Source organism: Drosophila obscura, unplaced genomic scaffold, assembly GCF_018151105.1.
Source record: "Drosophila obscura isolate BZ-5 IFL unplaced genomic scaffold, ASM1815110v1 contig_137, whole genome shotgun sequence".
In the NCBI taxonomy this organism is placed as follows: Eukaryota; Metazoa; Arthropoda; class Insecta; order Diptera; family Drosophilidae; genus Drosophila; species Drosophila obscura.
In genome coordinates, this window is record NW_024542721.1 from 1,524,070 (window position 1) to 1,548,096 (window position 24,027).

Sequence of the window (24,027 nt, forward strand, 5' to 3'; positions counted from 1 at the left end):
ATCACAAGTGAAAAGTGACTTTTGGAACTGCAGGGGTCTGAGGCACACACACACTCCCTTTCGTATAAACTCAATTCATTGTGTGTGTGCCAATAACTCAACTCAATTCAATTCGAATGGATTCTATTGGAATTTTTTTAATGGAGATGGAGCCTCGTCGTATTCATTTATTTTTGACTCATTAATTTGTAACAACATTATTAAGTTTAGCAAACTAATTTTAAGTTGGTGTTGAACGACATCCAACAAAATTGCCAAATTATTATCTATTCTTTTTTTTAATAAACAATAATATTTTCCGAACAAATCTTAGTTATTTTATGCTCATCCAACTGTTTTTCATGGATGGTCGGTGGTGCCAGTATGAATCGCTGTTTCACATCTTGCAAAATTCACACCGTTCCCCAGGGGGCTAAGTGTGCAGAGCTTATTAAATTTTCCGAGCTTCGGTTGCTTGTATTCACATAAAGGCCTGTCTCCAGCACCGCGGAAAATTGCGGCAAGGAATTTGCTAGTTATTCCGTGAGGATGTGGAACATAGCTAAAACAGGGTTGATGAATCAGATGTGTTTTGTAAACAGAGGCAACTGTAAAATTCTGCTAATATTAAAAAAGGAAAAAAATGCACTCTGATGATGAAGTGATTGTGTTGGTGACGGCATATATTGTTGCAAAACAAAAAAGAATAATTTGCATTTCTCTTTTTAGTTTTGCGGACAGTTTTTGCCTACATCTTGCACCATTCACTTCAGGAAAAATTGTAAAGTATATATTCCTGAGCTGGGTATCAGGTCTTCTCTGAGTCTACACACGGTCCCGATAGGCAACTATCGATATAAACCTGTGAATTCCGCTCGTGTTGCTTGATACACACTCCAGGAAAACGTAAACGAAACATTCCTGTCACAGTTTTTTTTTATATTGAGTTTGACAGGAATTTTTCGATTCCGTACTGCTGGATACTATGCTTAAGTAAATAAAAAAAAAATTTAAAGCTGACTCTATAGTTTGTATAAATTTGGGATCAAACGGTTCTGTACTTTTCGAATGCATAGATGTTGGAGGTACAAACAAAACATTTTTATATATATAGAATATATATATTAAAATTCACATCTCGAGTTACAATAAATCAAGCTGTTAATGGTGAAATAAAACACGTGGACATATGAATAGTTTGCCAGAATGCTATTATGGCAGCAGAATGACAATAATTCGGGTCTAAGTCAATTATATTTGCCATTGATGCTGCATAGAATCCTGTTATAAATATCACCACTATAAACCAAATTGATAATAAAAGATGTATATTCAGGCAGGCTCCGGTTTTCACATTAATTTTGCGTTTTATTTTTCAACAAAAATTCATACTTTTGATTTCAAGGCGCTCTGGAATCCACAAAAGTCGATTTAGTTACTCCCTGTACAGTTAAGCGCAAAATGTACTTCTGTTGTACCAACGCGTTAGTTCCAGCTTATACAAAAGGCCTCTATTATTGTTCGGTCAAACTCTTAATGTCATAATATAATATAATAATCACTTAAATGACCCTCGCGTTGTAGTACCTTACGCTCATTCTTACTCTCTTTGCTACGCTCTTGCATTAAATTTGTAATTGAATTCACCCCATTAGAAGCCCGCTTATGCTCAGTGCTCATGCACTTAGAAACCGAATAAATAGTTATTGGCTAGTACTCAACTGAACCCCCACGACTTTCGCATTATTCTTGGATTACAGCAAATTTCTTCGCACCGAGTATAATTAGCTCACTGGAGATTGACACACCCCGATCCTTGAACATCCTGCATTCGAACAGCTGTGGCAGCCCGAATTGGCTATCGATAAGTCTCTGTTAAACATAATTGTTTGATCGAGGAGCGTTTTCCTCAATATAACTATATTCAAGGCGCTCTGGAATCCACAAAAGTCGATTTATTTACTCCCTGTACAGTTAAGCGCAAAATGTACTTCTGTTGTACCAACGCGTTAGTTCCAGCTTATACAAAAGGCCTCTATTATTGTTCGGTCAAACTCTTAATGTCATAATATAATATAATAATCACTTAAATGACCCTGACCCTAAATGACAGAGACTTATCGATAGCCAATTCGGCCTGCCACAGCTGTTCGAATGAATCCACTATTTGTTGTTGCCCTGATAAATATAAACATCTCGGCTGATCTTTTAAGTTTATATTTATGTAATAAAATATTAATTTTCGTATATCCTTATGTATTTAATAAATTCATTTCTAAAGGACCAAATTTATAGGCTGTTTACATTGGTGCAGCGTCATGCTTTTTTGCGTTTTGCCGGAGACGCACTTTTTTTTTCATAGGTGAAGCATAAGAGGTGGTTAAAAGTTGCGTCGGTCTCTTATTCATAAGTGTCTATTCGATATGTTCGATTGCTTTTGCGATTAACAGCACATTTTTGTACTTTTCTGGCTATCAGCGCAACTATCACCACTAATAACAACAAAAAAATGTAGATTAAAAATCAAATTTTGGCGCTAAAAATGTATGGTTGTGCAAAGAGGCGAAAATATACATGAAATCATTAAATAAAATACTTAAAACTGATTGTATTATTATCATACGAAATTTTTGGGACCCCTTGATGCCATTAAGACACTGCTGGAGACGAACTTCGATGGTTTTCATAATTTGAAGAAGAACTCCCACAAATTCTAAAAAGAAATGTCTGAAAATAATAAATAAATATGAGAATCAATTCTCTTTCGTCCATGTTCTTTTTTTTCTTTCTTTCCTTGTCATCAAGCACCCAAATCAAAATTCAAGACGCACGTCTGCCAATTTAAACGTCTTTTCTACTTCATTGCGTCTATTCCGATATCGACAGCAGACGCGCCCAGTGTAAAAAGGCTATTAACATTAACCTTAGCAAAATAAACCTAATAGCCTTATTACACCGGCCTGCAACATTGTATTTTTCCGATAAATGGAACATGCGACAGTGGTGCCCATAAGGCCCTGTGGATAGAAGAAGACAATGATGTGGCCGTATATTTAATCATGCGGCGCTTCATTGGCAAGTGTTGCCGTATTCTGTCCAGTATTTTTACAAAATACTGAAATTATTCGGGCTTATTGGGTGCTCGTAGTGATACTCCCAAATGCACCGTTTTCCATACTTAAGAATAAATCGCTCATTATTTTGATAATTTCTTTAAATTTCAATAAAAATGCTTTTGCTCTCTTCTTTTTGTACTCTCTCTCTACTCTTTTGAAGTAGTAGGCCGAACAGCTGACAGATGCTTCGAAAAAGATGCGGCTTTGGTGTAAAAGCCTCGCATCATTTTTCCGCACCTTCCGCACCGAAAAAATAGTGATATCAATATCGCATGGGGAAAAATATCGTCTTTTCTTAATTTACCGAACTTTTGTTTTGTTTTGGGTAACTTATAATGCGATTGCCAAAACGATGGTATATTTAACTAAAATATTTCCATTTTCAAACCAAACAGAGATTTTTTTCAAGACAACTTTCGCAATAATTTGGGAATGAAACACTATCGATCGGAAAAAGTTACGAAAACCAGAGTGCACACAATTTTAATTCGTGCGAATTTTTCCAAAAGCGTAATCGCAAAAAATTACGAAATCCGGAGCATAGCGGTTAAAAAGGGTTGTGCTCAAATGCGCTGTCATCTTTTTTTTCCTTTCCTTTTCCTTTCCTTTTCCAACAATTCTTGTTGTATAAGAAGCAGCGGCGTAGATAGTTAGGAAATGGCACCGGTGCAAAAAAAAATTGTTGCCCAACCTAAAGTCATTAAGAGGGTTTTGTGTGAGCTTTATGGATTAATATTATTGGTATTAGGTCATGAGGTAATTCGGATTCTTTATTTGCAAATGTATGTGTTCAAGAAACTTCATTGTACATTTACAATAAATTACAAAAAATTACAATACTCAACAAAATTTAACTTTTTATTTTCTCTTTGAACAGAACAGACTTTTTCCGATAGATTAAATTTTTACAGCCGTACTCAAAAAGAGTTAAGGGGTATATTAGATTTGTGGTAAAAGTGGATGTGTGTAACGCAGAGTGTATTATTGATCAGCATCAATAGCCGATTACACTACTCGACAAAATCGAACTTTTTTTTTCCTCAAGGATCCAAACCGACTTTTTCTGATAGATATGGGGATTTAAAATTTTTTAAAGAATTATGGTTTTTTTTCTATGGCAGAACTTTTTTTTGAAGAATTTTTTAAAACTGGTATTTTTTTTTATGCTTTTTTCAGAGGTAGCGCTTGTTTTTTTCACATAGCTCTAGAATCTTACGTCTGGTTGTAAAGAACTTTGCTATTTTGAAAAGATAATTAAAACAGCTAGAAGTTAAGCCCAAATACTTTGTGATTTCAGCTTACCGTTAGGGAAATATAAAGCATTGAAATGCAAAAATAATGTTTTTTTTGCAGTATTTTTTACGAAATTTTGACTTTAAAAACTCAGGAAACTGCCCATTGGGAATTGGGATCGCGATCAGGTACCAAATGTACAACCCTTGCTCGTTTGCTTTGTTCCCAATTGGCAGTTGGGCCCGCAACCTTCCAAAAGGTATTTTTTGTTCATTTTTTTCATATTTTAGGTTTAGTTAACTTTTAGCTCCAAAGTCTCTTCATAGATTTTAATGAGCGATACCTTGAACGACGCCAAATTAATGCACCTATACACAAAAAAATAGAGGACACAGGATATAATTTTTTCGACTTTTCCTGAGTTTTTAAAGTCAAAATTTCGTAAAAAATACTGCACAAAAATCATAATTTTTGCATTTCAATGCTTTATATTTCCCAGACGGTAAGCTGAAATCACAAAGTATTTGGGCTTAACTTCTAGCTGTTTTAATTATCTTTTCAAAATAGCAAAGTTCTTTACAACCAGACGTAAGATTCTAGAGCTATGTGAAAAAAACAAGCGCTACCTCTGAAAAAAGCATAAAAAAAATACCAGTTTTCAAAAAATTTTCAAAAAAACGTTCTGCCATAGAAAAAAAAAAAATTATCATCAAACCATTTCTAAGCCCCAAATTTTTAAGAAAAAGTTCGTTTTGTTCCTTGAGGAAAAATCGTGTTGACTAGTGTTATATGTCTTTCTGTCCGTCTTGATGAGCGCCTAGATCTCAGAGACTATAAGAGCTAGAGCAACCAAATATTGTTTCCGGACTAATGCACTGCTACAAGTGTATTTCAAAATTTCGCCCCACCCCCTTCCGACCCTTCGAAGGACGATTATCTGCGGCAGGCACAATTTTAAAGATATGATAGAACTAAAAACGCAGTATCGTAGAAAATGCCCATATCTGAATATGATTTAGATCGGATCGTAATTATAATTACCAGCGGGCGGGACTACAAACTAGCACGAAGACTGGGAGCCCTGAACGACGCGCAAGTATCACTCGTGGTAAGACAAGACCAGCAGGAGAACTAAAAACGCAGTATCGTAGAAAATGCCCATATCTGAATATGAATTAGATCGGATCGTAATTATAGCCAAAACGCCAGGGCAACGGCAAGTAAAAACCTAGAACAATTAAACGTAGAATAATGGAATTTTCCTGCTATCGATTTTTTAAAGCTTTTGCATCATGAAATAGAGATGCAATCGAAGCGTTTTTGAAAACTATGCAAGAAAAGCTTTCCCACCAAATGACTAACACCTATAGTTCATAAGAAAAGCGACAAAACGAAGATTTGTTCAACTTTCTGTTAGCTTCCCGGATGAGAACCGTTCCGTACTTCAAATTATTATATTCCTCCGAAATGGTTGCCCCATTTGAAAATAGGGAAAATTGTTTCGTTAAATATGAAAATATTTAATTAACTGCATATAAATATATGTATATAGCAATTTACGCATTTATACGTTATGAATGTGTTTGTTAATTGTTAGCTAGTTAGAATTTGAAACAAAGAATATATTGAGCAACCTCTGTGCAGCGCTCTCGAATGGCCGACTACTTCAGGGCCGTTTAGTTAGCATGGGTTGGAATGGAAAATAACTAATATCTGCTTAAAGCTGCAAATGTGGCAATGGTTTGTTTGTTCCTGAATATCGCCACTATTATTTCTTGCAGTCCAATACTTGCCTAAATATGGACTTTTCTTAATATGCCGCTAAAAATTGAAAATAGTGAAAACAATGACGTTTCTTAAAAAATCTAATAAAATATTCATATTTTAAATTTGTTCCTTAAACTAAGAAAAAAACAATTTTCTCCCAGCTTGAGTAGTTTTTGAGAAGAATGCATTTGACTTTGCCTTTTAAGCCTTTGCCTTTTTCTTCATTTTTCAAAAACAGGAAAATGATCAAAATTTGAACAACGATTAAAAATCCTAAAAAATGTTGTAAATTATAAAATTTTGTTTTTAAATAGCTTGATCAATTCCTATTAAAGTGTAACAAAAGTTGTGACAAATTACACAACACGAAATCCGTCTTTCAACGGTTTCGAAAAGAGCCACTGAGCGGCGTTTGAAGTGATTTTTCTGACTCTGAAATTGTGACTCGATCGATTGCGATGGGTTCGTCTTTCCATTCAATCGATAAGCTCGACAATGAGAATAATAGAGCGTGGGTAATCCAAATGAAAAGTGTGCTAATACGCTTTAAGCTGTGGTCAGTATTGTGCGGTCGAGAAGTAAAAATTAAGATAATGATGCGCAGAAGGTACAGTTTGATTTAAAAGACGAGAAGGCTCTTGTGAGTATTATGCTGTGTATCAAGTTCTGGTGGGTATCCATATGCCACCAGGCCCCGCGCGTCGCATAAGCATTTTAAAGCAGTTGTTGTTCGTAAAAATTAGCGAAAACGAATCGGTAATAGATCACGTAAATAATTTTTGTGCTATCGTGGAAAAACTGAAAGAAAAAAAATTGACAAAATTTTGTCTTTTCTGTTGCTATTGAGCCTGCCTACGAAAATTTTGTGGTAGCAATGGAGACACGTGACTGTCTGACAAATTTGAACTATCTCAAAATAAAGCTTCATGAAGAAGGAGAAAGGCGCAAGGTAAATCAAGAATGCGCAGAGAAAAGTGAACAAAGAGCGTTCGGTTCGGGTGTTAGAAATTTGGTAGTCGTCAAAACAATAGACGAATAACGAAAACGGACAGAAGAAAACAAAACATATGCCGAGTGGCATAATTTCCTGGTCGTTTGGTCGTCGTGGACACAAGGCGTCAAAGTGTAGAGCAGTTCTCGTTTTTCGGAACTAAGCACAAATAGCGAATTGCTTTAGCGGGATATAGCTTCATAGAAGCTGAAGGTCACGGTACAGTAGATTTTATTTGGGAAAATAGCCACTGTAACGAACCATGGTTCTAGCCATGGCTCGTCACAAACGGCGGAGGGTCAGCGCATCCACGCTGGCGGGAGACAATAATCTAACTGATATACCCAGAGCTAGCGAACCATGGCTCTAGCCACGGTTCTCCACAAATAGCGGTGTGTCAGCACCCCGGAAATAAAATAGTCTTAAGCAACGATCACAATTAATTAAGAACTTTCGACCAACAACTCTACACATTCTTGTCCACACAATAATTTATAACACCCCACCTCTTGGGACATTTCGCAATCGACGGCCTACATAGGAAATATCATTGGCGTTATTTCACAATAAGTCAAGCTAGCATAAAATTATCGACCTACCGACCCGAATCACAGATATCACCTTCGCGATGCGGAGGTAGCAAAAACCCAATTTCCAACTGCAGCCCGCACCTTCCGGGATGCAGCCTCAGCAAAAACACACTGCCTCACTAAAAATTGTCAACGAAGCACCAAGCTTCGACCTAGTTACCACACCCTACAATTATTATTACCCAATAACCTTAAGTCAGCAAGAATTAATTATTTCCGGGTCTCAGGTGCGATCGCCAGCTGCATAAAAGGGCCAAGATCGGCCGAAAGACTAGGCAGTCCATCAGCCCGAACACAAGACACTGCACTAGGCAGTCCATCAGCCCGAATACAAGACACAGGCAGTCCATCAGCCCAAACACAAGACACTGCACAAGGCAGTCCCTCAGTCACACACCCAAGACACTGCACTAGGCAGTCCATCAGCCCGAACACGAGACACTGACTAAGCAGTCCACCGGCTCACAGGCCAAGTAACAAGATCCGCGAATAATCCATCGTAAACAAACCCACAAAGAATTAAGTAATAAAAATAATAAACACCAGCAAAACCAAAAACCAGCAATCTACAAATTTTCTTGTAGCGGACCCTGGACAGACTGATGCTTACCACAGCCTGAAATAGGACCTCACACCACATAAAACTTGTCGACGTTTTGTATGTGAAGGAATTGCAATGCAATTTTATGTCAGTGACCAAGGCCATCGCAAATGGTTTCTCTGTTGAATTTACAAAGACAGAAGCGCGTATGAAAAACAATAGGGGCGTCGCCATATTGGTGGTAAAAAAGCAAAACGATTTGTTCTCGTTTCAAAATCAAGAAAACAAATGTTTAAATGTACAAACAAATCCGGTAAACTTGCGGCACGATCGTTTCGGACATTTAAGCTATGGAAGCCCAAAAAATATGATTTGTGAAAAAATGGTCAACGGCATTAAAACCAGTACATTACATGATATGAATGGCCAGGTGTGTGAAACCTGCGAAAAATTCAAAATTTGTGCAAAGCAATTCCCAAAAGCTAGTGCAAGCCGTGCAAACAACGTTCTTGGATTGGCATACTGACATTTGCGGACCAATGAATAAAAAAGGAGGAACTCGAGGTGGTAGTCAGAAGAGGTAGTCAGCCTTGCTGCCCGACTCGTGGAGGCCACAGAGAAGTGACGAGTGGACTTCGCGAGTTGTGGTCCATGCGGTGACTTAGGGGCATTTGCGCCGTTGTCCGACTCGAGGAATCCACGGATCTGGTCAGAAAAAACAGGAAGAGACATCGTGGGTCTGTCGGGTTGTGGTCCGTGCGATGCCGAGAGGGCATCAGCACCGTTTTCCGAGTCGGGGGAACCGCTGTGGTCTGGAAAAAAACAGCAAGAGGAGTTGGCACTCCGAAGAGAAAAAGAAGCGGAGATTAATAGCGAGGGAAAAGGGATGGTTCGCTCAACTGCAGCAACGATACGTTGCAGTGGTCTCTCGTCTCACCCAATAAATCGAGTGTGAATTGTTTGGAGTAAAGAATTTTGTCTTTGTTTGCTTATTGTTCTGGAAGCTCATATTTTTGGGGACTGAAGATCCTCGCTAGGATTGTTAAGAGACAATTTTAGAAGTAGGTAATAGGAAGGTCATCAGAATAGTAGTTTTTTTTTGGAGAGAGGGAGTTTATTTATGTCTCGGTTTGTTTGGCTGACGGCCTTGCCCAAAGCCACTTCGGCGGCCGTAATCCAATTCCTTGATGAAGAGGTTTTCGCACAGTTTGGCGTTCCTGAAGTGGTACGCACGGACAACGGGAAGCAATTTGTATCAGCCGAGTTTGCACAGTTCTTGTGATCGGGGAATTATGCACCACAGGCGAACACGGCAGAACGCGTAAATCAGACCGTTTTCGCAGCAATCCGCACTTATGTCAGCGAAGATCAAACACGCTGGGATGAGAAGCTGCCGGAGATACAGTGTTCGGCCCGGAGTGCGATACACACAGACATCGGCACGTCACCATACTTTGTGCTGCTCGGACAGCACATGTTTACCAGCGGGCGGGACTACAAACTAGCACGGAGACTGGGAGCCCTGAACGACGCGCAAGTATCACTCGTGGTAAGACAAGACCAGCAGGAGAACTAAAAACGCAGTATCGTAGAAAATGCCCATATCTGAATATGAATTAGATCGGATCGTAATTATAGCCAGAACGCCCGGGCAGCGGCAAGTAAAAACCTAGAACAATTAAACGTAAAATAATGGAATTTTCCTGCTATCGATTTTTTAAAGCTTTTGCATCATGAAATAGAGATGCAATCGAAGCGTTTTTGAAAACTATGCAAGAAAAGCTTTCCCACCAAATGACTAACACCTATAGTTCATAAGAAAAGCGACAAAACGAAGATTTGTTCAACTTTCTGTTAGCTTCCCGGATGAGAACCGTTCCGTACTTCAAATTATTATATTCCTCCGAAATGGTTGCCCCATTTGAAAATAGGGAAAATTGTTTCGTTAAATATGAAAATATTTAATTAACTGCATATAAATATATGTATATAGCAATTTACGCATTTATACGTTATGAATGTGTTTGTTAATTGTTGGCTAGTTAGAATTTGAAACAAAGAATATAGTGAGCAACCTCTGTGCAGCGCTCTCGAATGGCCGACTACTTCAGGGCCGTTTAGTTAGCATGGGTTGGAATGGAAAATAACTAATATCTGCTTAAAGCTGCAAATGTGGCAATGGTTTGTTTGTTCCTGAATATCGCCACTATTATTTCTTGCAGTCCAATACTTGCCTAAATATGGACTTTTCTTAATATGCCGCTAAAAATTGAAAATAGTGAAAACAATGACGTTTCTTAAAAAATCTAATAAAATATTCATATTTTAAATTTGTTCCTTAAACTAAGAAAAAAACAATTTTCTCCCAGCTTGAGTAGTTTTTGAGAAGAATGCATTTGACTTTGCCTTTTAAGCCTTTGCCTTTTTCTTCATTTTTCAAAAACAGGAAAATGATCAAAATTTGAACAACGATTAAAAATCCTAAAAAAATGTTGTAAATTATAAAATTTTGTTTTTAAATAGCTTGATCAATTCCTAATTAAAGTGTAACAAAAGTTTTGACAAATTACACAACACGAAATCCGTCTTTTGCAACGAGTTTCGGAAAAAGAGCCACTGAGCGGCGTTTGAAAGTGATTTTTCTGACTCTGAAATTGTGACTCGATCGATTGCGATGGGTTCGTCTTTCCATTCAATCGATAAGCTCGACAATGAGAATAATAGAGCGTGGGTAATCCAAATGAAAAGTGTGCTAATACACTTTAAGCTGTGGTCAGTATTGTGCGGTCGAGAAGTAAAAATTAAGATAATGATGCGCAGAAGGTACAGTTTGATTTAAAAGACGAGAAGGCTCTTGTGAGTATTATGCTGTGTATCAAGTTCTGGTGGGTATCCATATGCCACCAGGCCCCGCACGTCGCATAAGCATTTTAAAGCAGTTGTTGTTCGTAAAAATTAGCGAAAACGAATCGGTAATAGATCACGTAAATAATTTTTGTGCTATCGTGGAAAAACTGAAAGAAAAAAAATTGACAAAATTTTGTCTTTTCTGTTGCTATTGAGCCTGCCTACGAAAATTTTGTGGTAGCAATGGAGACACGTGACTGTCTGACAAATTTGAACTATCTCAAAATAAAGCTTCATGAAGAAGGAGAAAGGCGCAAGGTAAATCAAGAATGCGCAGAGAAAAGTGAACAAAGAGCGTTCGGTTCGGGTGTTAGAAATTTGGTAGTCGTCAAAACAATAGACGAATAACGAAAACGGACAGAAGAAAACAAAACATATGCCGAGTGGCATAATTTCCTGGTCGTTTGGTCGTCGTGGACACAAGGCGTCAAAGTGTAGAGCAGTTCTCGTTTTTCGGAACTAAGCACAAATAGCGAATTGCTTTAGCGGGATATAGCTTCATAGAAGCTGAAGGTCACGGTACAGTAGATTTTATTTGGGAAAATAGCCACTGTAACGAACCATGGTTCTAGCCATGGCTCGTCACAAACGGCGGAGGGTCAGCGCATCCACGCTGGCGGGAGACAATAATCTAACTGATATACCCAGAGCTAGCGAACCATGGCTCTAGCCACGGTTCTCCACAAATAGCGGTGTGTCAGCACCCCGGAAATAAAATAGTCTTAAGCAACGCTCACAATTAATTAAGAACTTTCGACCAACAACTCTACACATTCTTGTCCACACAATAATTTATAACACCCCACCTCTTGGGACATTTCGCAATCGACGGCCTACATAGGAAATATCATTGGCGTTATTTCACAATAAGTCAAGCTAGCATAAAATTATCGACCTACCGACCCGAATCACAGATATCACCTTCGCGATGCGGAGGTAGCAAAAACCCAATTTCCAACTGCAGCCCGCACCTTCCGGGATGCAGCCTCAGCAAAAACACACTGCCTCACTAAAAATTGTCAACGAAGCACCAAGCTTCGACCTAGTTACCACACCCTACAATTATTATTACCCAATAACCTTAAGTCAGCAAGAATTAATTATTTCCGGGTCTCAGGTGCGATCGCCAGCTGCATAAAAGGGCCAAGATCGGCCGAAAGACTAGGCAGTCCATCAGCCCGAACACAAGACACTGCACTAGGCAGTCCATCAGCCCGAATACAAGACACAGGCAGTCCATCAGCCCAACCACAAGACACTGCACAAGGCAGTCCCTCAGTCACACACCCAAGACACTGCACTACGCAGTCCCTCAATCACACACCCAAGACACTGCACTAGGCAGTCCATCAGCCCGAACACGAGTCACTGACTAAGCAGTCCACCGGCTCACAGGCCAAGTAACAAGATCCGCGAATAATCCATCGTAAACAAACCCACAAAGAATTAAGTAATAAAAATAATAAACACCAGCAAAACCAAAAACCAGCAATCTACAAATTTTCTTGTAGCGGACCCTGGACAGACTGATGCTTACCACAGCCTGAAATAGGACCTCACACCACATAAAACTTGTCGACGTTTTGTATGTGAAGGAATTGCAATGCAATTTTATGTCAGTGACCAAGGCCATCGCAAATGGTTTCTCTGTTGAATTTACAAAGACAGAAGCGCGTATGAAAAACAATAGGGGCGTCGCCATATTGGTGGTAAAAAAGCAAAACGATTTGTTCTCGTTTCAAAATCAAGAAAACAAATGTTTAAATGTACAAACAAATCCGGTAAACTTGCGGCACGATCGTTTCGGACATTTAAACTATGGAAGCCCAAAAAATATGATTTGTGAAAAAATGGTCAACGGCATTAAAACCAGTACATTACATGATATGAATGGCCAGGTGTGTGAAACCTGCGAAAAATTCAAAATTTGTGCAAAGCAATTCCCAAAAGCTAGTGCAAGCCGTGCAAACAACGTTCTTGGATTGGCATACTGACATTTGCGGACCAATGAATAAAAAAGGAGGAACTCGAGGTGGTAGTCAGAAGAGGTAGTCAGCCTTGCTGCCCGACTCGTGGAGGCCACAGAGAAGTGACGAGTGGACTTCGCGAGTTGTGGTCCATGCGGTGACTTAGGGGCATTTGCGCCGTTGTCCGACTCGAGGAATCCACGGATCTGGTCAGAAAAAACAGGAAGAGACATCGTGGGTCTGTCGGGTTGTGGTCCGTGCGATGCCGAGAGGGCATCAGCATCGTTTTCCGACTCGGGGGAACCGCTGTGGTCTGGAAAAAAACAGCAAGAGGAGTTGGCACTCCGAAGAGAAAAAGAAGCGGAGATTAATAGCGAGGGAAAAGGGATGGTTCGCTCAACTGCAGGCAACGATACGTTGCAGTGGTCTCTCGTCTCACCCAATAAATCGAGTGTGAATTGTTTGGAGTAAAGAATTTTGTCTTTGTTTGCTTATTGTTCTGGAAGCTCATATTTTTGGGGACTGAAGATCCTCGCTAGGATTGTTAAGAGACAATTTTAGAAGTAGGTAATAGGAAGGTCATCAGAATAGTAGTTTTTTTTTGGAGAGAGGGAGTTTATTTATGTCTCGGTTTGTTTGGCTGACGGCCTTGCCCAAAGCCACTTCGGCGGCCGTAATCCAATTCCTTGATGAAGAGGTTTTCGCACAGTTTGGCGTTCCTGAAGTGGTACGCACGGACAACGGGAAGCAATTTGTATCAGCCGAGTTTGCACAGTTCTTGTGATCGGGGAATTATGCACCACAGGCGAACACGGCAGAACGCGTAAATCAGACCGTTTTCGCAGCAATCCGCACTTATGTCAGCGAAGATCAAACACGCTGGGATGAGAAGCTGCCGGAGATACAGTGTTCGGTCCGGAGTGCGATACACACATACATCGGCACGTCACCATACTTTGTGCTGCTCGGACAGCACATGTTTACCAGCGGGCGGGACTACAAACTAGCACGGAGACTGGGAGCCCTGAACGACGCGCAACAAGACTCGTGGTAAGACAAGACCAGCAGGAGAACTAAAAACGCAGTATCGTAGAAAATGCCCATATCTGAATATGAATTAGATCGGATCGTAATTATAGCCAGAACGCCCGGGCAGCGGCAAGTAAAAACCTAGAACAATTAAACGTAAAATAATGGAATTTTCCTGCTATCGATTTTTTAAAGCTTTTGCATCATGAAATAGAGATGCAATCGAAGCGTTTTTGAAAACTATGCAAGAAAAGCTTTCCCACCAAATGACTAACACCTATAGTTCATAAGAAAAGCGACAAAACGAAGATTTGTTCAACTTTCTGTTAGCTTCCCGGATGAGAACCGTTCCGTACTTCAAATTATTATATTCCTCCGAAATGGTTGCCCCATTTGAAAATAGGGAAAATTGTTTCGTTAAATATGAAAATATTTAATTAACTGCATATAAATATATGTATATAGCAATTTACGCATTTATACGTTATGAATGTGTTTGTTAATTGTTGGCTAGTTAGAATTTGAAACAAAGAATATATTGAGCAACCTCTGTGCAGCGCTCTCGAATGGCCGACTACTTCAGGGCCATTTAGTTAGCATGGGTTGGAATGGAAAATAACTAATATCTGCTTAAAGCTGCAAATGTGGCAATGGTTTGTTTGTTCCTGAATATCGCCACTATTATTTCTTGCAGTCCAATACTTGCCTAAATATGGACTTTTCTTAATATGCCGCTAAAAATTGAAAATAGTGAAAACAATGACGTTTCTTAAAAAATCTAATAAAATATTCATATTTTAAATTTGTTCCTTAAACTAAGAAAAAAACAATTTTCTCCCAGCTTGAGTAGTTTTTGAGAAGAATGCATTTGACTTTGCCTTTTAAGCCTTTGCCTTTTTCTTCATTTTTCAAAAACAGGAAAATGATCAAAATTTGAACAACGATTAAAAATCCTAAAAAAATGTTGTAAATTATAAAATTTTGTTTTTAAATAGCTTGATCAATTCCTAATTAAAGTGTGACAAAAGTTTTGACAAATTACACAACACGAAATCCGTCTTTTTGCAACGAGTTTTCGGAAAAAGAGCCACTGAGCGGCGTTTGAAAGTGATTTTTCTGACTCTGAAATTGTGACTCGATCGATTGCGATGGGTTCGTCTTTCCATTCAATCGATAAGCTCGACAATGAGAATAATAGAGCGTGGGTAATCCAAATGAAAAGTGTGCTAATACACTTTAAGCTGTGGTCAGTATTGTGCGGTCGAGAAGTAAAAATTAAGATAATGATGCGCAGAAGGTACAGTTTGATTTAAAAGACGAGAAGGCTCTTGTGAGTATTATGCTGTGTATCAAGTTCTGGTGGGTATCCATATGCCACCAGGCCCCGCGCGTCGCATAAGCATTTTAAAGCAGTTGTTGTTCGTCAGAATTAGCGAAAACGAATCGGTAATAGATCACGTAAATAATTTTTGTGCTATCGTGGAAAAACTGAAAGAAAAAAAATTGACAAAATTTTGTCTTTTCTGTTGCTATTGAGCCTGCCTACGAAAATTTTGTGGTAGCAATGGAGACACGTGACTGTCTGACAAATTTGAACTATCTCAAAATAAAGCTTCATGAAGAAGGAGAAAGGCGCAAGGTAAATCAAGAATGCGCAGAGAAAAGTGAACAAAGAGCGTTCGGTTCGGGTGTTAGAAATTTGGTAGTCGTCAAAACAATAGACGAATAACGAAAACGGACAGAAGAAAACAAAACATATGCCGAGTGGCATAATTTCCTGGTCGTTTGGTCGTCGTGGACACAAGGCGTCAAAGTGTAGAGCAGTTCTCGTTTTTCGGAACTAAGCACAAATAGCGAATTGCTTTAGCGGGATATAGCTTCATAGAAGCTGAAGGTCACGGTACAGTAGATTTTATTTGGGAAAATAGCCACTGTAACGAACCATGGTTCTAGCCATGGCTCGTCACAAACGGCGGAGGGTCAGCGCATCCACGCTGGCGGGAGACAATAATCTAACTGATATACCCAGAGCTAGCGAACCATGGCTCTAGCCACGGTTCTCCACAAATAGCGGTGTGTCAGCACCCCGGAAATAAAATAGTCTTAAGCAACGCTCACAATTAATTAAGAACTCTCGACCAACAACTCTACACATTCTTGTCCACACAATAATTTAAAACACCCCACCTCTTGGGACATTTCGCAATCGACGGCCTACATAGGAAGTATCATTGGCGTTATTTCACAATAAGTCAAGCTAGCATAAAATTATCGACCTACCGACCCGAATCACAGATATCACCTTCGCGATGCGGAGGTAGTAAAAACCCAATTTCCAACTGCAGCCCGCACCTTCCGGGATGCAGCCTCAGCAAAAACACACTGCCTCACTAAAAATTGTCAAAGAAGCACCAAGCTTCGACCTAGTTACCACACCCTACAATTATTATTACCCAATAACCTTAAGTCAGCAAGAATTAATTATTTCCGGGTCTCAGGTGCGATCGCCAGCTGCATAAAAGGGCCAAGATCGGCCGAAAGACTAGGCAGTCCATCAGCCCGAACACAAGACACTGCACTAGGCAGTCCATCAGCCCGAATACAAGACACAGGCAGTCCATCAGCCCAACCACAAGACACTGCACAAGGCAGTCCCTCAGTCACACACCCAAGACACTGCACTACGCAGTCCCTCAATCACACACCCAAGACACTGCACTAGGCAGTCCATCAGCCCGAACACGAGTCACTGACTAAGCAGTCCACCGGCTCACAGGCCAAGTAACAAGATCCGCGAATAATCCATCGTAAACAAACCCACAAAGAATTAAGTAATAAAAATAATAAACACCAGCAAAACCAAAAACCAGCAATCTACAAATTTTCTTGTAGCGGACCCTGGACAGACTGATGCTTACCACAGCCTGAAATAGGACCTCACACCACATAAAACTTGTCGACGTTTTGTATGTGAAGGAATTGCAATGCAATTTTATGTCAGTGACCAAGGCCATCGCAAATGGTTTCTCTGTTGAATTTACAAAGACAGAAGCGCGTATGAAAAACAATAGGGGCGTCGCCATATTGGTGGTAAAAAAGCAAAACGATTTGTTCTCGTTTCAAAATCAAGAAAACAAATGTTTAAATGTACAAACAAATCCGGTAAACTTGCGGCACGATCGTTTCGGACATTTAAACTATGGAAGCCCAAAAAATATGATTTGTGAAAAAATGGTCAACGGCATTAAAACCAGTACATTACATGATATGAATGGCCAGGTGTGTGAAACCTGCGAAAAATTCAAAATTTGTGCAAAGCAATTCCCAAAAGCTAGTGCAAGCCGTGCAAACAACGTTCTTGGATTGGCATACTGACATTTGCGGACCAATGAATAAAAAAGGAGGAACTCGAGGTGGTAGTCAGAAGAGGTAGTCAGCCTTGCTGCCCGACTCGTGGAGGCCACAGAGAAGTGACGAGTGGACTTCGCGAGTTGTGGTCCATGCGGTGACTTAGGGGCATTTGCGCCGTTGTCCGACTCGAGGAATCCACGGATCTGGTCAGAAAAAACAGGAAGAGACATCGTGGGTCTGTCGGGTTGTGGTCCGTGCGATGCCGAGAGGGCATCAGCATCGTTTTCCGACTCGGGGGAACCGCTGTGGTCTGGAAAAAAACAGCAAGAGGAGTTGGCACTCCGAAGAGAAAAAGAAGCGGAGATTAATAGCGAGGGAAAAGGGATGGTTCGCTCAACTGCAGCAACGATACGTTGCAGTGGTCTCTCGTCTCACCCAATAAATCGAGTGTGAATTGTTTGGAGTAAAGAATTTTGTCTTTGTTTGCTTATTGTTCTGGAAGCTCATATTTTTGGGGACTGAAGATCCTCGCTAGGATTGTTAAGAGACAATTTTAGAAGTAGGTAATAGGAAGGTCATCAGAATAGTAGTTTTTTTTTGGAGAGAGGGAGTTTATTTATGTCTCGGTTTGTTTGGCTGACGGCCTTGCCCAAAGCCACTTCGGCGGCCGTAATCCAATTCCTTGATGAAGAGGTTTTCGCACAGTTTGGCGTTCCTGAAGTGATACGCACGGACAACGGGAAGCAATTTGTATAAGCCGAGTTTGCACAGTTCTTGTGATCGGGGAATTATGCACCACAGGCGAACACGGCAGAACGCGTAAATCAGACCGTTTTCGCAGCAATCCGCACTTATGTCAGCGAAGATCAAACACGCTGGGATGAGAAGCTGCCGGAGATACAGTGTTCGGCCCGGAGTGTGATACACACAGACATCGGCACATCACCATACTTTGTGCTGCTCGGACAGCACATGTTTACCAGCGGGCGGGACTACAAACTAGCACGGAGACTGGGAGCCCTGAACGACGCGCAAGTATCACTCGTGGTAAGACAAGACCAGCAGGAGATCATCCACGATGAGGTCCGGAAGAATTCGCATGAGGCCTACAAGAGATCGAAGGAGCAGTATGATTGAAAGGCCAGAGAGATCCGGTACTTACCTGGACAGGAAGTGTATAAGCGGAACTTCATATTAAGCAATTTCAAAGTGCAGATTGGTCCGGAGCTTAGGAAACAGCTTATATGAACTGGAGACGCTGCAGAAGGCACGGATAGGAGTGTTCCATGCGAAGGACATCAGCCCGGGCCTCTCAGTCGGTAGAGCGTGAGACGAGAAGCTCACGATGGCCTACATTTGGGCTGATAATATCCGTAAGCCGCAACAACCCCCCTGATATACAACATCACACATGTCATAGACACATCACTCACACCATCACACTCCACCGAACCCGCAAGTATACCCCATAACACAAAAGAAAAAAAAAAACCGAATTAACATCCTGCACTCATCAGTCACACTCACAGTCACAGTCAAGCAATCGGGTAAGAAGTGGTACTCTTGAGAAGAGATTAAGGTCGCGAATACTTGAGCGACGCGTTTGAGTCATTTCTGTGCCAACGGTGCCTCATACCCCACAACAGTATGGTGTCGCGGAACGAGCCAATCGTACATTGGTAGAAATGGCACGCAGCATGCTATTTCATGCAGGATTGGACGAGCGATTCTGGGCAGAGGCAATAAAAACTGCTGCATATTTGCTTAACTGTGCAGAATCTTCAACTTTACCTCAAATGACACCGTTTGAAGTGTGGACGGGAAGGAAGCCCTGTGTCGGCCATCTGCGGATCTTTGGTGCGAAGGCCTTTCTTTTCAATAAAACTCACCATAAAAAATTTTCGCCAAAAGGCGAAGAACATTATTTGGTCGGTTATTCTGAAACAGCAAAGGCATATAGTCCCGAAAAACAGAAAGTGATTGAGGCACGAGATGTAATTTTCATCGAGAACACCCTGTACAAGAATCGCAATTCTTCGGCGAGTGCTGCTGAATATGTCCTGACGCAACTTTTAGCATCTACAACATTCTATTCCGGACGAAGAGGCCCTTGACGTGGCTAGTGAGGATAAATTCTTAGTTGATGTTGATGATATGCGAAACACAGAGGAGCCAGAAGGTTCAGATCGAGATGACGATGACAGACAGTCGGTCGTCGGCGAGACGATCTCAGAAGGAGCACGAAGGGGTCGCGAGAGACCTAGGTGTATACAGCGAAGGAATATCACATGCTGAACACCATATAGACTGAAGATATTATTGTCCCTGCTAATGAAAATGAGGCATTGACGAGTATTCATGCATCGGACTGGCGTGCATCAATGAAAACGGAAATGAACAGTCTTCTAAAAAATAAGACTTGGTCTCTAGTTGTTTTCACCAAATGGTGAAAAACCAATCGGATGTATGTGGGTATACACAATAGAGCGTAACAAGGATGGCAATGTCGAGCGCTTCAAAGCACGACTTGTTGCCAAGGGTTGTGCTCAGCGATACGGAGTCAACTTCACCGAGACTTTTTCACCTGTTGCCAGATTCTCAACGATCAGGCTGGTTATGGCGTTGACTGCAGAACACGGGTGGTATATGCACCAAATGGACGTTTCTTCAGCGTATCTTAATAGCGAGTTACATGATGTCATCTAGATGCGTCAGCCGGAGGAATTTATTGACCTGAGCGTGTGCTGAAGTTGCACAAATCGTTGTATGGGCTGAAACAGAGCGGCAGGGAATTTAACGAGAAACTCCATTCTACACTCATCAAGCTTGGTTTTCTATCAGGTCCAAGCGAGCCGGATTTGTATACTAGAAAAATTTCTACTAATTATACCCGTACTCAAAAAAGAGTTAAGGGGTATATTAGATTTGTGGTAAAAGTGGATGTGTGCAACGCAGAGAAGGAAACGTTTCCGACCCCATAAAGTATATATATTCTTGATCAGCATCAATAGCCGAGTCGATATAGCCATGTCCGTCTGTCCGTCTTGATGAGCGCCTAGATCTGAGAGACTATAAGAGCTAGAGAAACCAAATTTGGTTCCCAGACTCATGTGATATCACACTGCTACAAGTGTATTTCAAAATTTCGCCCCGCCCCCTTCCGCCCCCACAAAAGACGAAAATCTGTGGCAGGCACACTTTTAAAGTTACGATAAAACTAAAAACGCAGTAACGTAGAGAACGACCATATCTACCAGATTGCCGAATCTGAACTAGATCGGATCATAATTATAGCCAAAATGAAGAAATTAAATTTCTGTTGCTTACTCTGCCTTCCCCCTGCCAGAGACACGCTATTCATTCTGTTTCTCGCTCGCACACTCTGCCGCGTTCAGTGCGCGAGCAACCCTTAGCGGAGGAGATGTAGAATATAAATGGTACATGTACAATCTACATGTTAGATGTGGAATATACATTGTAGATGTAGATGTAGATAACAGATGTAGCAAAAAAATGTAAAATGTAAAATTTTTTTTTTTTAAATTTTAAATTCTAAAAAATCGTAAGCTCAAAAATGTATATACTGACTGAGTACGGGTATAAGTAGAGTCGCGTCTATAGAAGCGACTCGCACGTTCCTTCTCGTTTTTGAATTATTGTTGTGGTCGATGGCGGACAACTAAAGCATTTCCTAGGCATGGAAGTGGAGAAAGATGGCGATACCAGAAGCGTGGGAGTTGGCCACAAGCAGTATATAGACGATCTACTCAGAGATTACTCTATGCAGTGCTGTAAGCCAAATGCTACACCACTAGAGGCAGGAAATCAAGTAAAATGCGACAATCCTGCTTACATGTGAATCAGGTGGGCTATCAATCATTGATTGGGTCTCTGATGTATCTGGCTATCACCATCCCCACACTGAATATAAAGTCGCTGCCAAACGTGTGCTTCGATACCTGAGCAGCACGGCTGATCGACAGTTTCATTACCATTGTGGACGAAGATTGGGCAAGCGAATCAGAATCATACAGCGGTTGGGCCTTCTTTGCTGCAGGGGCTGCATTCTCATTCGAATCCAAGAAGCAGAGTGTGGTCGCCCGTAGCAGTACGGAGGCCGAATATGTTGCACTATCCATGGCGTTAAAGAAGCGACCAAATTTGGGTTAAATTTATAGCTGCATCAATTAGCTTTTCAGAATGGCAAAGTTTATTACAATTATTACCTCTGAGAAAAGGCTTTAAAAAAAAGAAGTTCTGCAATAGAAAAAAAAATATCATCAAACAATTTCTAAGCCCCAAATCTTTCAGAAAAAGTTAGTTTGGTTTCTTGGGGAAAAATCGTGTCAGGTAGTACTATCTACATATGCTATACAGTAAATTAATAACCCTGGAATGATCTGTGATAACGCTCGCTTTAGTAAGATCAAGGACTATACAATACCAAGATGCTGCATGAGCGACCAAAAAGCTGTTCTATGGAGAGCTTATCGGTGTGCCCCTTGGACAGAGGGAGCGCGCGGGGTTTCAATTCTCTTTTTGGCTATGCCGACAGCTCTGCTGCCCGACGGCTTTGTCTGTTCGTAAGAAACGAGCCGAGCCACCTCGAGATAGCTCAGGCCCTGGACCTATTCCCGTCGTCAGACTTCATATTTTGTTGGTGTATTCTGTCGCTCGACTCGACGCGGGCCGAGGCATTGACGAAGCTGAAAGCATAGTCAAAGGCTAGCCTAAAGGAGAATGGAAGAAATACCCCGCGCGACCGTACTGAAAATTGAGCGAGCATTTGCTCCTCATGCAACATCTTTGGTAAGATTTAAGACTTTGCAAAATATAACAATATAAGCAATATAACAAAACAGGTCCGATGAGAAGTATAAACAAATAAAAGGCATTCCCGATAGAAAACCAATTGTTTAAAATTTCATATGCCCATAAATGTGGGTCCATTTACAATAAAAATAATTCAGGAATATCCTTCAAAATGTTGTAATTGCAATTTCCCAAGCTGTCAAAGACTTAAATTTTTGCAGCCATGGTACTTTTAATTTGGTATTTTTTACCTCTTTACTAACATTTAGCTGAATGTAATTTAGTTATTCTTTAGTAATACGAGGATATTCACGAGGTGTGTTATAAGCGAGCAAATACCATTATCAACACCATCCAAGTCCTAAAGTGCCCGTAGTATAAAATACATATGGCCATCCGAACTGTGATAATATAAAAATCCACATAACACTACTCGACAATTCGAACTTTTTTTCCTCAAGGATCCAAACGGACTTTTTCTGATAGATATGGGGCCTTAAAATTTTTTAAAGAATTATGGTTTTTTTTCTATGGTAGACATTTTTTTTTAAGAATTTTTGAATTTTGAAGTCTGGTATTTTTATTTTAAGCTTTTTTCAGAGGTAGCGCTTGTTTTTTTACATAACGGGCACGTCTTACGTCTGGTTGTTAAGAACTTTGCTATTTTTAAAAGATAATTAAAACAGAAGTTAAGCCCGAAAACTTTGTGATTTCAGCTTACCGTCTGGGAAATATAAAGCATTGAAATGCAAAAATACCTTTCGGAAGTTTGCGAGCCCAACTGCCCACTGGAAACAAAAGAACGCGATCAGGTACCAAATGTACAACCCTTTTTCGTTTGCTTTGTTCCCATTTGGCAGTTTGGCCCGCAACCTTCCAAAAGGTATTTTTTGTTCATTTTTTCCATATTTTAGGTTTGGTTAACGAATTTTAGCTCGAAAGTCTCTCCATAGATTTTAATGAGCGGTACCTTAAACGACGCCAAATTAATGAACCTATACACAAAAAATAGAGGACACAGAATATCATTTTTTTTTCGACTTTTTCTGAGTTTTTAAAGTCAAAATGTCGTAAAAAATACCGCACAAAAATCATCATTTTTGCATTTCAATGCTTTATATGGTACGGTAAGCTGAATTCACAAAGTGTCTGGGCTCAACTTCTAGCTGTTTCAATTATCTTTTCAAAATAGCAAAGTTCTTTACAACCAGACGTAAGATACTAGAGTTATGTGAAAAAAAACAATCGCTACCTCTGAAAAAAGATTTAAAAAAAATAACAGACTTCAAAAATTCTTCAAAAAAAGTTCTGCCATAGAAAAAAAAACCATAATTCTTTAAACAATTTTAAAGCCCCGTATTTATCAGAAAAAGTCGGTTTGGATCCTTGAGGAAAAAAAAAGTTCGATTTTGTCGAGTAGTGTGTTTGCGAACTAGTTAACTAAATATATCAAGCTCAGCTGAACTTCCTGATTTCCTCCAATCGTTACTTTTTTAACAGTAACTAAAAAAAATACAATTTTATCAAAAGAACTAGTTTCTAAATTTTAATTTTATTTGAAAAAAAACCGACGAATTCAATTATTTTTAAAATGTATATTTAACCAAAAAAGTGTATTTTTTTCGTGGTAGCAACCTCCAAGCATTACAGTAAAAATATGACAAAATTTTATAATTTTATTTACTAACAAAGAACAGAATAAGGTATTGTCCGCTTTAAAAAAAAAACGAGAAGGAACGTGTGA

At 40.1% G+C, this 24,027-nt stretch overlaps 1 protein-coding gene across 1 annotated transcript; it reads right to left on the bottom strand.

Moving 5' to 3' along the window:
* Positions 1-1,081: 1,081 nt before the first annotated feature.
* On the bottom strand, positions 1,082-22,708 carry LOC111079654 (probable small intestine urate exporter). Its single transcript, XM_022374910.2, is given in 5 exon segments — positions 1,082-1,320; positions 21,829-21,882; positions 22,240-22,401; positions 22,404-22,432; positions 22,434-22,708. Coding segments are annotated over 5 exon segments (759 nt in total).
* Positions 22,709-24,027: the final 1,319 nt, after the last annotated feature.